The 16,768-nt window shown below is 47.4% G+C and overlaps 1 protein-coding gene across 1 annotated transcript; it reads right to left on the bottom strand.

The window, feature by feature from the left end:
* Window positions 1-3,941: 3,941 nt before the first annotated feature.
* Window positions 3,942-8,213, bottom strand: TOR1B (torsin family 1 member B). Its single transcript, XM_015822664.1, has 5 exons — window positions 8,024-8,213; window positions 7,388-7,653; window positions 6,609-6,784; window positions 5,965-6,092; window positions 3,942-5,326 (listed from the first exon to the last, which is right to left on the bottom strand). The coding sequence occupies exons 1-5, from the start codon at window positions 8,211-8,213 to the stop codon at window positions 5,085-5,087; spliced, it is 1,002 nt and encodes a 333-aa protein (XP_015678150.1). The 3' UTR covers window positions 3,942-5,084.
* Between the last annotated feature and the right edge of the window lie 8,555 nt (window positions 8,214-16,768).

Genomic DNA, 16,768 nt, shown 5'->3' with positions numbered 1-16,768 from the left:
AGTGGCAGGGGGCGAAGGAGGCATGGCCAAGGGTCCACGCCTAAACATCCCATTCCCTTCCTGATGGGGGCCTTTCAGTCCCTGAGTTACTACTCTGTGAAACTCACACTGAATGAGTAGGCAGCCAGTCGGCCCCCAGGCTCCTTCGGTCTCTGAGCACACACTCTGTGAGACTCACACTGGGAGGGAGACCCTTTCAGTCCCTGAGTGAGCAGCCGGGACGAATCACACTGGAGGAGTCAACAACGCTCAACTACAAGCCTCCTCCGGGGCCCCAGCTGAGTCTCAAACTGGAAGGGAATCCTTTTGGATCGCTTCCCTCCCAACTTCATAGCCTGAGAAATAATGTCAGCTGCAGCCAGATCTCTTGGAACCAAAAGTAAACCTGGTGATGCACTTTAATACCAGGTATTGCCATCTCAATAAATTAATAACTAGTTTTTTTTACTAGGGTGAGACATTATGTCCTCGAACTGGAAAATAAATCTGTGTGACCCTTTTAAATTCTAGATGTGGCCGTTGAAACCCTGAGTAGATTTCTTGCCTGGCTTAACTTAGGCACGAGGGTCGTTCTTAGAACCAGAAAGCATCTCAATGGCCCTTTTTAATGCTGGGTGTGCCGGTGATTGATAATAGATTTTATAGTTTTCTGCCTGGCGTAAATTGAGCCACAGCCATGGTTCCTAGAACCAGAAAGAAAACCTCAACCGCTCTTTTTAATGTCTGGTGTGGCCAGTGATTGATAAAAGATTTCTACTTGGAATAATTTTATCCACGGCTGTTGTTTAAAATGTGTAAGTTATGTTTTGACTGATAAATGTTAAACATGACACACAGTATGGCGGTCACCTGAAGAATTTTGATTTCTTTTGTCACACACATTTGTCTTTTTGTTCCTGAAATTTCTGTCTGACATGTATTTTTTGTAATACAACTGAGTTTTACTCCTGATTTACTGTTGTTAAGCAGTTGTGAGGCTTATGGTAGACAAGGCATTTTGTCTTTTGCCTGTTTTTATGTATCCTTTCTTATCACCATCTCTTCACCAAGAGATACCTGTTGTGATATTTATGTATTTGAACACTGAAGTTGTGTTTTCTTTCTTCTGAGAAAAATCTTTTGATGACAACTATGGTTCCTTTTACACCTCACCCTTTGTCAAAAATGTCATTTTAAATTAGTGAACTATTTAACCCATGGTATTTTATCATTGCTTTTGTAATTTTTATGTGACTTTTTATCCTTAAAATATTGGATTATGCTTTTATGTATTTTATCTGTAAGACTGTATTATGTTTTGAACTGTTGTACAAACTGTTGCAACTGGGTAACGCTCGGAAGATGCGATGCAGCACAATAAAGTATTTTTCGAGTCTTCCTTCATTACATTTGGGATCCTGCAGTCAGGAGCCTGGACCTGTTGGGCACCTTGTGCTCCTGCCCTTTGCCGAAGTCACCGAGGATCATCTTTTGTAAGGATTTGGAGGTTTGGTATATTCAGAAATGTCCTGTTCTACCAAAATAAACTTCCAATGAAGTTTTTTCTGCATTACATAACATTTTAGATCTCTCTCTCTCCCTCTCTCTCTCTCTCTCATCTATTATCTATCTCACCTATTAATCATCTATATCAGACATGTCAAACACAAGGCCCGGGGACCGGATGCGGCCCGCGAAGTGGTTTCATGTGGCCCACGAAGCCATCCTAGAAACAGTGAGGGAACGGCCCCCGCTGCCTTGGCCCTGGCCCAGGCCGGCCGGGAGCCAATGTACAATTTTGTGGTGGCCATCTTGGCACTTGCCCAGTGGACCATGCCTTGGCCCTTGCCCCGGTCCCACCCCCTTCTGCCAGAGACCCTCAGATCTGTCCCACTTCTGCCCAGGCCCCCACAGGCACCCTTGACGCGACTGGTGTAGAACTGGCCACGCCCACCCAGTAGGCCACACCCACTCCCTCCACGCCCACCCAGTAGGCTGCACCCACCCGCCCCCCAGAGCAACCGCAATGCTGATGCGGCCCTCAGTGAAATTGCGTTTGACACCCCTGATCTATATCTATTTAATCTATCCAGTAACCTTTTCTGCCGTACCTTAGGGGGAAAAAATGCCATGGGCTTACCTGGCCACAGGAGGGCAGCATTCCCCGTTTTGCCCTCCTCAGTGCCCTATTAGGAGTGAAATTTTAGCTCCTGCATCTATCTTTTATATTCCCAGCAGCCTCTTCTTTGGCTGCTTTGAGCTTCCATCAAAGGGAGGAAATGAAAGAATAACAATAAGCCACTCCGGGGCTTCTTTGCCAAACGCTACAGCACACACTGGCCACCGGAGGGCAGGCTTTGCTGCGTTGACTAAACTCAGTTTTATAGGTGTTTGCTTATTATGTATATTCCTTTATCAAAGGTGTACTCTGAGCGCCCCTAGGACACAGGTCAGCAACCTGCGGCTCCGGAGCCGCATATGGCTCTTTGAGCTTTCCCCTGCGGCTCCCAGCCTCCTCGGCCATTTGCAGACAGAGACAGAGAGAGGCACTTGCGCTTCCCCCCCTCTCCTCCCCTCTCTCTCTCGATCTGTGTGTATGTGTGTGTGTAAAAAAGAGAGTGGACTCACTGTGTTCTCCGAGGAGCTGAAAAGCTTACTGGGCGGCACTCCTCCCTTTGCTGCGTCTCTGCAGGAAACAGGAAGCAGGAAGGGCAGGAGAGAGCTAGCTAGCCCAGGACTCAGGAATTCTGGGAGTTGAAGTCCACGAGTCATAAAAGAGCTGAGGTTGCCTACCCCTGAGCTTGTTGGAGAACAGCTTGAAGATCTCTTCTTAAAAACTTCCAGTGTTGGAGCATTCGCAATTTCTGGAGGCAGGTTGCGAAGGACACATTTCCACAAGAAAATACGGCTAGGAAAGAAGCTAATATTATGCTTGGGGAAAACCTAAAATCTATCTCTTATATAACACACAAGACTGAATTGGTTAATCATTTCTTTAGCAAGCAACCTTTTCCAACAAAGGTCACAATATTTGCTTCTATTTGCAAAATCTCGATTCCTGTTTCAGTGTTCAGTAGGGTATTGCCCTTAATGTGCAAATAAAGCAGCAATATCTGCAGAGGCCCATTCCCCCAGGGGCACGCTGGCCAAGCTCTCGGAGCAAGCTGACCCTCACCACTCACATTTAGAAACACCACGATCGTGATGATTGCCAAATTCTTGGCCAAAATAGCATTTTTGGGTTCATTTGCATGACGCAGAGAAGAGAGCTTCAAGGAACTTCAGGTTTGGGCCTCCATCTTTAATCTAGTCCTTGACTTCTAAGTTCATTTAGGGACTGTTCAGAATTACAACATCACTGAAAAAAGGGACTTATGGTCATTTTTCACACGATTGTTGCAGCATCCCCATGGTCACATGATCAAAATTCAGACAGTTGGCAACTGACTCATATTTATGACGGCCACAGTGTCCTTTTGCGACCATCTGACAAGCAAATTCAATGGGAAAGGCAGATTCACTTAACAACTGTGCTAAGAAAGGTTGTAAAATGGGGCAAAATTCACTTAACAAATATCTCACTTAGCAACATAAATCCTGGTCTTGATTGTGGTCGTACGTCGAGGACCACCTGTATGCTTCCTGCATCTGTAGAGGATTCAAATTATGGATTTGACCCTCGAAAACTAAGATTCGTGCTTTGAAAGGTATTTATCTTTATTACTCTCTATCCTTCCATTTTATTCATTGGAGAAGCTTCAGGGGTTTTTTTGCCAGTTGTTAATAAGTCACTTTTTTCAGTGAAGTTGTAAGACTGAATGGTCACTAAACGAACTATTGTAAGTTGAGGACTACCTGTACAACTGCTAGGAGCAGAAAATTTTGGAGAATGTCGTCCTGAGGTGGGTTAGGAAAGACTGTAATAGACAAGCAACTGGAAAAAAAACAAGATTCAACCCAAATCATCTTCATCACTCATTTATTATAATTTCACTTTTTTCCCCTAGTTGCATTCAGTCATATTATAACTCTAGTGTTCTGCATATAAAACACTCATTAAAAAATACATTTCTTTAAAGCTGCTTCTGTTAAAAAAAGTGAAACATCTAAGTAAATTGCACACCCAGTTTGCAGATGTTGGATTTTAGGTAACAGGCTTGCAAATCACAGAAAGTCGCATCAGTGACCAGTGAAGATGCAACTGTAAAAAATAAAAAAAAATCTGGATTCTTGGCAGCCTATCCATAAGAAAATCATCTTCCTCACGAGGACTGGAAACTTGGTCTGGAGAAAAAGACGACTGCCAGAGAAAAGGCTTATAATTTTTTTTTTCCATAGTGGATGGGTCCTTGAGCATAACTGCACCCCTCCATGGTCTCAAGAGGCTTATGAGCTATTTTTCCATCCATAAACCTCATGAGGACCAGGAGCTTGATCCAGAGAAAAGCATGTCAAATAAAGGAGTAAGTTTTCCCCCCTGAATTGAATGGGTTCTTGAGCATAGTCTCAAGAGGCATATGAGTTATTTTATCAAATTGGCCTACAAGATACCCTGAACTGACACAATCTCTACAACATAACACTCATCAATACTGACCTAAGAAGGCACGCTCTGGTTTTGACCTTTCTCTAACCTGAAATTCTCATAAAGTAATTTTTGGGGGGTGCACATGGGGCGAGACGAGAAGACAGATCTCACGTAACAACACTTAGTGGTTCTAGAGGTCAGCTCAGAACTCTTGTTTAGTTCATCCAGACTGTTAGGAATAATCAAACTGAGTAAATCTCTTCAGTACCCCCCCTCCAGTAGATTGAACTGTAACTTCTGCACCTCCCACTAGTGAGTATTAAAAAGTGCAGCACAGTGGAAGATGCCCAGAGCAATATTTTTGGGGTGCCCACATGTGGGGAAGAGGGAACGATGCCCTCAAAGCTTCCAGTGGCTGTGAAAAACCTCCCCAAACTTTTAAAAAAGTGCCTATCCAGAGACTGCCCTTTTTTCTTTTGCTTTTTTAAAAAAAGTGCACAAATAAGAGAAATCGTTGCATAGATTTTCTCCCCTGGTTTTGGGACTCTTAAAAAGGAGACATAGGTCCCCAGGGTCCTTAATAGAAATCCAGCTTGGTCTGCACGGTTTTACAGCCTTTGTCCGAGTAAATCTTCTCGTCCTTGGGGAAAAAGGTCATCTCGTTAGCCACCTGGTTGATGATCTCTTCGTTGATCGGGTTGCTGCGGGATTTCATCTCTGCCCGGATGCACATCTTGACGTGCTTGTACTCCAGGGGAAGGAACGGAACAAAGTAATCGATGAGGTTTCGGTCGATCAGGCTGCTGTGCCACAGGCCGCCTGGGGAAGAGACGAGGCGTGAGAAAAGGGGGAAGCCCTGGAAGGGAAGCGGAGGGGGTCCCTGGGAAAGGGGGCCCACGTCCGGTTTTCGTGATGAGCGCTAAAGATCTCCTGCTACGCCTGCCAAGGTAGGTACTCATAGCGGGGCCTTATGGGTGGTGGCTCCCTCTTCTTCCTGCAGTGTTCGCCCTAACTAGATTTGAGAGATGCCTGCGGTATATTCTCTCCAAACAGGTCCTTGTTGAAAACTTCTGTCTTTAGTCTTCCCTCTCAAGCATGGGTGATGGATAAAGTTTTCCTCCTTCCCTCTCCCTTTTGTTTTCCTTCCTTCTTTCCTTCCTTCCTCTTCTTTCCTTTCTCTCCCTTCCTCCCTTCTCCTTCCTTCCTTCTTTCTCTCCCTTCTTTTCCTCCCTCCTTCCCTTCCCAAAGCATATTATCTGAACCTCCCCTTCCCTTCCCTTCCCTTATCCTCATCACTGTCTATCTTCCCATCTTCCTCCAATTTCAAGACACAATCTTTCAGACAGCCTGGGAACTGATAACATGCAGATGCTGAGTTGTCAAAGACACCCAGAACATCTTTTTTGCATGGGATTTGGGAGGGGAAAATCCAACGCAGACCCAAGACCACTACTCACTGTTCCTGTTGTTGAAAACCCCCAGGGACAAGACCACTTCCAGATCTTTCAGCCCGATCTCTTCCCTCTCTCGGCCGCTCCTCCAAAAATCTAGCGCGACTTTCGTGATCAAGTCACCGCCCGCGTTACTGTTGGGAAGCAGAGGTTGAAAAGAACCAGCATTACAAACCCAGCCCTTTCCCACACCCAATATGACCCATGGGTCGCTTAAGGCACAGGTCGGCAACTTACGGCCTCAGCGCCAAAGCTGCCTGTTCCATTGGATTGAATTTGAAATTCCATTGAATTTCAGTGTCTATTTTTCAGAAGTCTGCAGCAAGAATTCTTGCAGCTGAAGATGCAAAACTCATCTCTAAACCCTCTGGGGGGAAATAATGCCCCAAGTGATGCGTTCCCACCCCTGGTGAATTCCTGCCTGCACCTTAGGGAGGGTGATCACTGCCTCTCAAAAGGGCAGAGATCCTTGCTTAAGCCTTCTCACAACCCCATAAATATTGGGCTGAGTTGTGGCTGTGAGTTGAGGATTAGCTGTAGTCTTAGAGCAGCTGTATCTTAGGTTAGACAGAAGGAAAGCAGCGGAGAGCATTTCATTCCGATCATAATAAACTCCGGTTAACTTATTCAGACCCCAGATCTGCCAGCACCTGAGGAAAATGAAGATGGCTCTCCGATACGACACGCCGTCAATCTGCTCGTAGTAATCCAGGAAGGGTTTGATGGCGTCAATCAACCCCGGGTGCAACTTGTCCATTTCGTCAAAGATGAAGAGGGACTTTGCGCAGCTGCTCACGTTGCCTCGGATCCATTTCTGCAGCTGGTCCTGGAACCCAGGAGGGCAGAGGTTAACAGCTGTGCAAAGATTCACCTCCCCGTTTAGACCGGAAGGCCATCGGATCAGACCTCCAGTGTCACTTAATGACTGTCTCACTTAGCAACAGGAACTTTGGCCTCAATTGTGGTGTTCGCTCCAGGACTCCCTAGAAACCCAGAGCAGAATCCTTCCCCTTAAATACCCAGAACTTTTAAAGTTGTGCTTTGTGTTCTTCTCAGCTTCTTCCTTCCAACTGCTTCATCTTTTCTAGAAGTCACAAGGTTATTATTTATTTATTTTTTTACAAAAGGGGATCTCAGTGCCTTGTGGAACCAGCTAAGCTAGTTTCTTTCTTTTCTCAGTTCTTTCCTGGAAAGGGCACCAGAGGACAAATAAACAGCATTTCCTGGAGGGGACAGCAGCCACTGGTTCCCAGCTCCTTTCCTTCCACGATCATTGGGGAGTGGGTTAGAGGGAGTCCCACCTTAGCCACGATTCTCAGACTTATTCTCTCAGCCTCCCTTGGCCCAACAGCAGCCCAGAAGGGGCTGTAATTCTGACAAAGACTCTGCAAAGAGAGCCGCTTGCACCCGACTCAGCCTTTGCTCTCACCTTGTAGAGGGGGACCAGGTGCTCGTGCGGGAAATGCAGCGTGGAAAGAAAGAGGTGCACAAATTTGCTCTTGAGCCCGGCTGGGTAGAGGTTCTCGGCGATGATCTGGCTGACAAAGTTTTTGCCCGTCCCGGCCCAGCCGTGCAGCGAGAGGACCAGCGGCTTCTTCGGGTTGGGGTTGTTGATGAAGCCGGTCAGCGCCTTCAGGATGACCCCTTGGGCCAGGTGCTGGCCGAAGAGCCTCTCGTCCAGGGCCTGCTGCAGGGCTGTGGAGGGAAGGGATGAGGAAGGGAATGGGAAAATGAAGAGGAGGGAGGGAGAGAGAGAGAGAGAGAAAAAAAAGAGAGAAAGAGGGATCTTTTGATATCCTCCTGGGATGGAGTCCTAGACACTTAAGACTTTAAACGGGTGCAGAGACGGGCTGGGGAAGATGGGAACTGTGTTCCCAGGTTTCCAGAGGCAGCTTGCAGACAAGATCAGCTGGGGATGATAGGAGATGGTGTCCTCTACCCTGAAAGCAGGTGCAGAGGCAGGTTGGGGAGTATGGGAGATGTATTCCCAAAATGTCTCCCGGGGGTGGGGGGGAAGGACAGCAGCCGGCCGGGCTCCGGGCTCCCCCCCTCCCGTCCCAAATACCTGCGGGGTCGGGTCGGTGGTCGTCGGGAGGGCAGCACTCCACGAAGGCGCAGTAGAAGCGGGGCGAGGAGAGGTAGCCGGTCAGCATGGAGGCCGCCCCGATGGCCAGGCTGACGCTGACCGGCTCCAGCGCCGCCGACCGCAGCGCGCCCAGCAGCAGCAACGGCAGCAGCCCCGCCGGCCGCAGCATGACTGCCTCTCCGGCGCCCGCGACTACAACTCCCGGCAGGCCCCGCGGCGGCACTTCCGCCCGGCTCTGCGCGCGGCAGCCGCCATCTTAGTGGAGGGCGCCGCGACCCTCCGGGGGTTGACAGCCCCGCGGGGCAAATCAAAGACCCTGCAGCGTGGCTCTCCGGGTTGGGGGGGGGTCTCCCTATCGTGGCTTGTTCTATGCCACGATGCCTGGGTAGCTGTATTGCTAAGGGACGGGAAATTGTGTTATTAAAAAGTTAAAAGGTGTATTTTCTTTTGTGGCTGCAATGCCTGCTCTGACCACAGGATGGCACAGTTTCCCGTCCTGTAGCAATAGAACTGAGGCCTACGATTCCTCAATGTTAACGCTAAGGGGCAGAAAAGAGTGCCCTCCTGTGGTCACAGTAGGAAGCGCAACCAGACCGGGAAATAAACCTTTTCAATGGGATTTTAAGGTTATTATTCTGCATCTTCATTATTAGAAGCCCTGTTATTAACATTAATAGAGCAACGGGAGGCCCGGGGGCTGCAGAACAGGCAAAGAAGTAGGAATCCTGCTTCAAAAGACTTAATCCGACATATAAAAGCCAGATAGCTTCAATGGATAGAAGATAATAATCTTAAAATATTATTAAAAGGTTTATTTTCTTTTCTGGCTGCAATACCTGCCCTAGCCACAGGATGGCACAGTTTTCCATCCCCTAGCAATAGTACTGAGGCCATCTATACATCACAGGGCATGCCACGAGTGCCCTCCTGTGGTTATTTTGGACATAGCGGCCTGAGAGGGACTACAAAGACCATCTATACGACAGGGCATAAAAGAGTGCCCTCCTGTGGTTATTTTGAGTATAACAGCCTGAAGGGGACTACAAAGAGCATATATAACAACAGGCATGAAAAGAGTGCCCTCTTCTGGTTATTTTGGGCATAGCGGCAAGAAAGGGACTACAAAGACCATCTATAGCACAGGGCACGCAAAGAGTGCCCTCCTGTGCTTATTTTGGGCATCGCAGCCTGACAGGGACTACAAAGACCATCTATAGGAAAGGGCATGAAAAAGGTGCCCTCCTGTGGTTATTTTGGGTACAACAGACTGAAGGGGACTACAAAGAACATATATAACACAGGGCATAAAAAGAGTGCCCTCCTGTGGTTATTTTGGGCATAGTGGCCTGAAAGGGACTACAAAGACCATATATAACACAGGGCATGCAAAGAGTGTGCTCCAGTGGTTATTTTGGGCATAGCAGCCAGAAGGGGACTACAAAGAGCATATATAACACAGGGCATGAAAAGAGTGCCCTCCTGTGGTTATTTTGGGCATAGCGGCCAGAAAGGGGCTTCTAAGACCATCTATAGCAGTGGTGGCGAACCTATGGCACGGGTGCCAGAGGCGGCACTCAGAGCCCTCTCTGTGGGCACGTGCACCGTCGCCCCAGTCCTAGGCCTTTAGTTGGGTTTTATAAAACGTTTTCGCTTTAGGCCTCCGCCGCCGTGTGCAAAAAAAAAAAAAAGGTTCAATCAGTCAGTCAATTTCGACTTCTCGCAGGAAAAAAAGATCTTGCAAAGTTGGAATTGATTGATTGAACTTATTAGTCCCACCCAGTCTGCCGTTACCACCGCAGCTACACCCAGCCAATGGGCCACACCCACCCGGCACCCAACGATACATAAGTGGGTTTTGGGTTGCAGTTTGGGCACTCGGTCTCTAAAAAGTTTGCCATCACTGATCTATAGCACAGGGCATGCAAAGAGTGCCCTCCTGTGGTTATTTTGGGTACAGCGGCTAGAAAGGGGCTTCTAAGACCATCTATATAGCACAGGGTACGCAAAGAGTGCCCTCCTGTGGTTATTTTGGGCATAGAGGCCTGACAGGGGCTTCTAAAACCATCTATAGGACAGGGCATACAAAGAGTGCCCTCCTGTGGTTATTTTGGGCATAGAGGCCTGACAGGGACTACAAAGACCATCTATAGGACAAGGCATGCAAAGAGTGCCCTCCTGTGGTTATTTTGGGTATAACAGCCTGAAGGGGACTACAAAGACCATATATAACGCATGGCATGCAAAGAGTGCCCTCCTGTAGTTATTTTGGGCATAGCGGTCAGAAAGGGACTTCTAAGACCATCTATAGCACAGGGCATGCAAAGAGTGCCCTCCTGTGGTTATTTTAGGTACAGCGGCTAGAAAGGGGCTTCTAAGACCATCTATATAGCACAGGGTATGCAAAAGTGTCCTCCTGTGGTTCTTTTTTGTTCCTCTGTGGACCTGTCCTTCTGTCGTTTGGAATCCCTTTGGGAACGGGTGGAAACTAATCAAGGAGAGAAGCAACCTAGAACTAAGGAGAAACTTCCTGACAGTGAGAACAATTAACCAGTGGAACAACCTGCCTCCAGAAGCGGTGAATGCTCCAACACTGGAAGTTTTTAAGAAGAGACTGGACAGCCATTTGTCCGAAATGGTATAGGGTTTCCTGCCTGAGCAGGGGGTTGGACTAGNCCTCCTCCTCCTCCTCCTCCTCCTCCTCCTCTCTCTGGCACAGACCCAGCAGAGATTCTGCTGACCCCTTACTGCAGGGGTCTTCCCCCCTGGCCCTTGCATGACTGTGGACTTCAACTCCCAGAATTCCTCAGCCAGGATGCTTTAAGACAGAGGTCTTCCAACGTGGCCCTTTGATGACTTGTGGACTTCAACTCCCAGAATTCCTCAGCCAGGCATGCTGGCTGAGGAATTCTGGGAGTTGAAGCCCACAAGTCATCAAAGAACCACGTTGGAAGACCCCTGCCTTACTGGAAGGAAAGCCACCGCCCACCCCATTTTGGATTTTGCCTGGAGAGGCTTGTGCTGATCAGGGGCAGTGGTGTTTTTTTTTTTAAGGTTTTAAATTTAAATTGCCTCCAGAAATTGTGGGGAGGCTTTTATGAAGAAACTGGATAGGCATTTATCAGACATACAGTACAGAACTCTCTTTGTGAGGGCAGTGGGTTAGACTAGATGACCTCAAGGTCCCTTCCATCTCAGTTACTGTTGCAAGCCGGCAATTCTGTAAACTCTACCCCCATCTCCCTCTGCGTGCCTGGTTGGAGACTCTTAAGATAGTGGCCAGCAAGTGTTGTTGTTTTTTTTAAGGTTTTAAATTTAAATTGCCTCCAGAAGTTGTGGGTGTTGAGAGGGACAATGAGAGGGAAGAAAGGAAGGAAGGATCAAGAAAAAGAACAGGGAAGGTGGGAGGAAATATCAAAGGATGGATGGATGGATGGATGGATGGAAGGAAGGAAGGAAGGAAGGAAGGAAGGAAGGAAGGAAGGCAGGCAGGCAGGCAGGCAGGCAGGCAGGCAGGAAGGAAGGAAGGAAGGAAGGATGGGAGGGAGAGAGGAAGGGAAGGCGCCCCCCCGTCCCACCCCCCTCCACCAGAGACCCATGGATCCCCCCCCACATCCCCGCCCGCACCCCTCACAGGCACCCCACAAACTGAGTGATGAGCTGGTCACGCCCCCCCCCATTGACTTCACTTGTGAAAAAGTTGCAAAAGGTGATCACGTGACCCTGGGACAGTGACCGTCATAAGTATAAATCAGTTGCCAAGCATCCGAATGTAAATTACAGGACCCTGGGGATGCTGCAACGGTCGTTAAGTGTGAAACATGGTCATAAGTCCCTTTTTCCAGTGCCATTGTAACTTCGAACAGTCCCTAAGCAAATTGTTGTAAGTCGAGGACTGCCTGTACCTTATCATTTTTTTTCCTTTTTTTTTTTTTTTTTTTTTTTGGTCATCAAGTTTTTGACACCTTGCTAGGCGACTGGTGGGACTCGGATATTGCCTTACCCTCAAAGTGGTACAATGGGTGAAAAGGTTGACAGGCCCTGGACTAGCTGACAGAATGCACCCAAAATTCAGGACCCAGGTCTCCATGGAATTGAAAAATGGCAAAAATTAATAGGGCAGCCTTCATCAACCCTCAAAATTCTCATTCTGCAATCTTTAACTGGGCAAAACTTCCTAGGACAACAATTTTCCATCTGATGTATCTCAGATAGGATTTCTAAGACAATGCACCCAAAATTTAGGACCCAGGACTACATGGAATTGAAAATCAGCAAATTTAATAAAACAACTTTCTTCAGCCCATAAAACTCTCAATCTGTAACCTTTTCAAGGATAGTGTTTTCAAGGCTGTCCCCCCACTCTGATCCCACTGGCAAACTGGGAATTTTGGAAAACAAATTTATCCTCATCCACAAAACATTGAGCAAAAGTGTTCATTACATTGGACCACTGATTATGGTAGCTGAGGGGCCCTTGTTGACTGATTGGTCGATCGGTTATATGCTCTCTACTTAAAACTAAAATGTTCAAGCAACCTTTATGCACTTGATGTGTCCCAGGATTCTTGAATTTTAGCCCCCATGTTGCTCAACCAATTAAGGTAGGGTTGGGGATAGCTGAAAGTCTATATAAAGAGACCCCTATGCACTGAATTGTCGTCCTCTGAAGCCATCCTACCTTTCCTTATTTCGTGACAGGTCACTGCCAACGAATGATTGTGTCTCATGAAACCAGGAAGTTCTTCGGCCTTTTTGTCAAGGTTCCAATAGTGACCTTTCAGCACCGTGGACAGCTGCCCTTCCTCTCTCACAATGCTCAAGTGGAGCTACAAGGACATAAAAATTTAACAAACAAACAAGCAAACTTTGGCAACTCTTAAGATGTGTGGACTTCAGGTCCCAGAATTCGGGCCTCCCAGTCAAAGAAGAGTATGTTCTACCTATGGGACCCTCTTGTAGCCCCTGAGATGGACAGATTCACACAGTGCATTAAGGCTAAGCCATGAAAGTGATTCCTCTTGTTTGGCCTTGGTGGGTGGTTAACAATGAAAGTTTTGTTCTCAGTTGTGGTTGCGAGTCAAGGACCACTTTATTTGTGGGTGAATGTGGACTTAGGGATAGTATTCTCAAACTTAATATCTGCTTTCTTTAAACTATAGCTTAAAAATAGTCAACATTATAGGCAGTCCTTGTCTTACTGCCACAATGGAGGCCAACATTTCCGTTGCTAAGCGAGTCAGTTGTTTGGTGTGTTTTGCTCCATTTTACGACCACAACAGTTAAGAGAATTACTGCAGTTCTTAAAATAGTAACACAGTTGTTAAGTGGATTCCCCCTTGACTTTGCTTGTCCGACAGTCACAAAAGTAGATTGCATGACCTCGGGACGCTGCAACCGTCATAAGTATGAGTCAGTTGCCAGTCTTGGCAATTTAGATATCCGTAGTTGCAACCATCGTAAGTGTGAAACACCTTTTTTCAGTGCCATGGTAATTTCGAATGGTCACTAAAAGAACTCTTGTAAGTTGAGGACTGCATGTAGTGAATAACACTGGCCAGCTTTGGGAAAGGTGTGTACGTGAGACAGAGGAAGAAAAATATAGACCTGATTTGAATGGGATTGGCCAGATGGGGGGTGACCTTTCGGGGCACAGGGAAAAATGATCTGACAGCTTTTTGAAAAAAGATCTGGTCTTCCCAGCCCAGATGCAAATCAATTATTTAGCCCTGTCAGGCCATGCAAAAGTGTATCGCCGGTGTGCAAATGAGCCGGGCTCAACTTGCCGGTGTGCTAAAAGGAAGGGGAACACCCTAAAAGGGAGGCAGGTAAGAGAGGATCTGAGTGTTCTTGTCAATTCAGGGGTGCAAAACTGCCCCTCTCAGATTTCTCAGGGAGGAATCGCTGGAAGATGAAATCTAGCAGCTTCATCTGACACCGTCTTAGCAAAGGCTGCTTGACCCCTTTGGGCAAAAGTCCAGGCAGAAGATGGGCTAAGCTTTGCAGCTGATGGGGGTGGCCTAGCCACGTCCATTCACACAACCACTTGGGGTGCGGTCGATTTCAAGCGTGACATGCTGTGTGAAATCCAGTGATGGTCTTAGCATCTTAAATCACAACAGGGTTTATAGGGAGTCCTCAACCCAGGACTGCAGTTGGGTGGGACAAAAAAAAACGCAACCCTGGTTTTTTTCTTTCTTCCGGTGGCATTGTAAATTCAAATGGTCGCTGAATGGATGGTTGCAAGCCAAGGATTTCCTGCCTTAGTTCGAGCCATCGGGTTTCAGAGAGAGAGAGTGAGTGAGTGAGTGAGTGAGTGAGAGAGAGAGAGAGAGAGAGAGAGAGAGAGAGAGAGAGAGAGAGAGAGAGAGAGAGAGAGAGAGACCCCCTTGCCACTCTGCCCGCTTAACCCATGCGGCTCATTCTCTCTTCCTTGCCTTGCTCTGATACAACAGATCCATCATGTCTCTGACTGGATCCCAGACCAAGAGGGGACTCCCTCTTGGGTGAAGTAAGAGCCGAGAAGAAGACAGCCAGGACCACCAAGGCGCTTCAAATCTGCCTGGACGATGGGCTTCAACGCTTAGACTTGGACCAACTGACCCTCTTGAGTGCATCGGTGAGTCCATTATTGTAAGCCGGTTCTTACCTTCCTGGATCAAGCCCCCTAGGATGGGAGGGGCTGTCTGCTCTCCCCTGGTGGAAATCTGGGATGTGACCAGCAAGCCAACATCCTCCAATTCCTTGGAGCTCTCTACTTTCTCTGAGGGAAAAGCTAGCTGGGTGTCTCCTTCTTCCCACGGATCTTCTGCTTCTTCAGGGTCTGATGGTGGCCTCTGCCAAGAAGAGGGGCTGGTGGCTTCATCAACACAACAGACTGGCTTCACACCCACACTGACTAAGACTTCTGGATTCACTTAGAGGCGGATCACAACGGCATGACGCATCAACCTGGTTGCCCTCTGAATACCTCAACTCAATACTTCAACTCCCAGAATTCCTTAGACCAGCGTTTCTCAACCTTAGAAACTTTAGGGCAGGGAGACCTACTTGGCTGGGGAATTCTGGGAGTTGAAATCCACGTGTCTTAAAGTTGCCAAGGTTGAAAAACACTGCCTTGGACCAGGATTGCGAGGACATATTTTCAGTGTTATGTAATGGTGTAGGTGATGGTAGGTGGGGAGGGTTCTATCCCCTAAATTAAAATACTATAGTTTTTTTTTTCTTTATTTCTGGTGGTAAGAAATGCAGCATTAATGCAGTGTATAATGATTTTGTTCTTACCACCAGGGGGCAGCATGATCAAGTGTTTAAAAAAAAAACCTTACTTTTCTGCTCCCCTTGGTAATGACTTAATCCTAATTGATTTATTAATTAAAACTAATTATTGTTAAGTCGTGCCTTGATGTCACCAAACAGCCCAGATCCCAGAAAATGGGTCCATTCAGGAAAGAGCTGTAACTTTCAACAGTCGCTAAATGCATGGGTGGAAGTCCACTGGAGTTCCTTTAAGAAGATGCGTTCTGTAAGAACTACGTGTATAAAAGGATCTCACTTTGAAATGGACAATGTGCTTGCTTTGGAATTGGTTCTCGAGCATCAATTATTCTGTACAGAATAAAGATCAGAATAACAGAGTTGGAAGGGACCTTGGAGGTCTTCTAGTCCAACCCCTATCTCAATCAAAGAGTTGTCCAATCTCTTCTTTAAAACCTTCAGTGCTGGAGCACCCAAAAGCAAGCTGCTCCACTGACTAATTGTTCTCACGGTCAGGAAATTCCTCCTTAATTCTAGCTTGGCTCTCTCTTTGACAAGCTTCCGTCCGTTACTTCTTGTCCTACTTTCTGAGGCTTTGGAGAATTGGTTGACCCCCTCTTCTCTGTGGCAACCTCTCAAGTCCTGGAAGACTGCTTTCAAGTCACCCCCAGTCTTGATCTCTTTATTAGACTAGACTAGTCCCACAATCGTTCGTCGTATGGTTTAGCCTCCAGATCTCTTCCATCTTGGTTGCTCTTCTCCTTGCAAAGATCTCTACATCTGAGGTAGCTCAGATGTTACCCTCCCTGGTCAGACTCTTCGTCTCAAATTGGGTGAAAGCTAAGACCCTTCCCAGGCAAAGTTCCCCAGCTTGGCCCCCTGTGCCTGAGAGTTGGTAAACAGCAAGGGGACTGACCTCAGCCCTGCTCTCTTCTCTCCCCTGTGGAAGAGCTCCTGTTTACAATAGCAGGAGTGGAACCAGAGCAGCTGGTGGGAAGGGAAGGGAGAAGCAAGCTGGACGGAGTCTCGGTGTCCAGGGGTCCAGCTCGGAGGGATCATCTCTCCAGCTTCCCCTTCCATTAGGCCTCTTTCCAGCTGCCATTGTGTTTGGAGACACAACGAAGGACTTGTTAATCTTCTTAAGAAGGTTTTGCATAAGCAAATCCAGTGGGTTAACCGCTGGGAAAGGGGGCCAGCTGTGCGCGCCAAACAACAACAAAGTAGTCCCCATGAATTCCTCAGAATTAAGGAGGTTTCCTGAGCCTCTCCAGAAGTCGTGGGTGCTCCGTCACTGCAGGTTTTTAAGAAGAGATTGGACAGCCATTTGTCTGGAATGGTATAAAGTCTCCTGTCTCAGCAGAGGGCTGGACTAGAAGGCCTCCAAGGTCCCTTCAAACTCTGTTATTCTGTACGCTCTCCCAGCCTTGGAAAAAAAGAACCATCAGCCCACTTTCATGTTGCCAAGAAAAC

This window comes from Protobothrops mucrosquamatus, unplaced genomic scaffold (genome assembly GCF_001527695.2).
Source record: "Protobothrops mucrosquamatus isolate PMUCROS unplaced genomic scaffold, P.Mucros_1.0 scaffold1638, whole genome shotgun sequence".
In the NCBI taxonomy this organism is placed as follows: Eukaryota; Metazoa; Chordata; class Lepidosauria; order Squamata; family Viperidae; genus Protobothrops; species Protobothrops mucrosquamatus.
The sequence above is the reverse complement of the archived record's forward strand: the minus strand, read 5'-3'. Positions and strand labels throughout refer to the sequence as shown.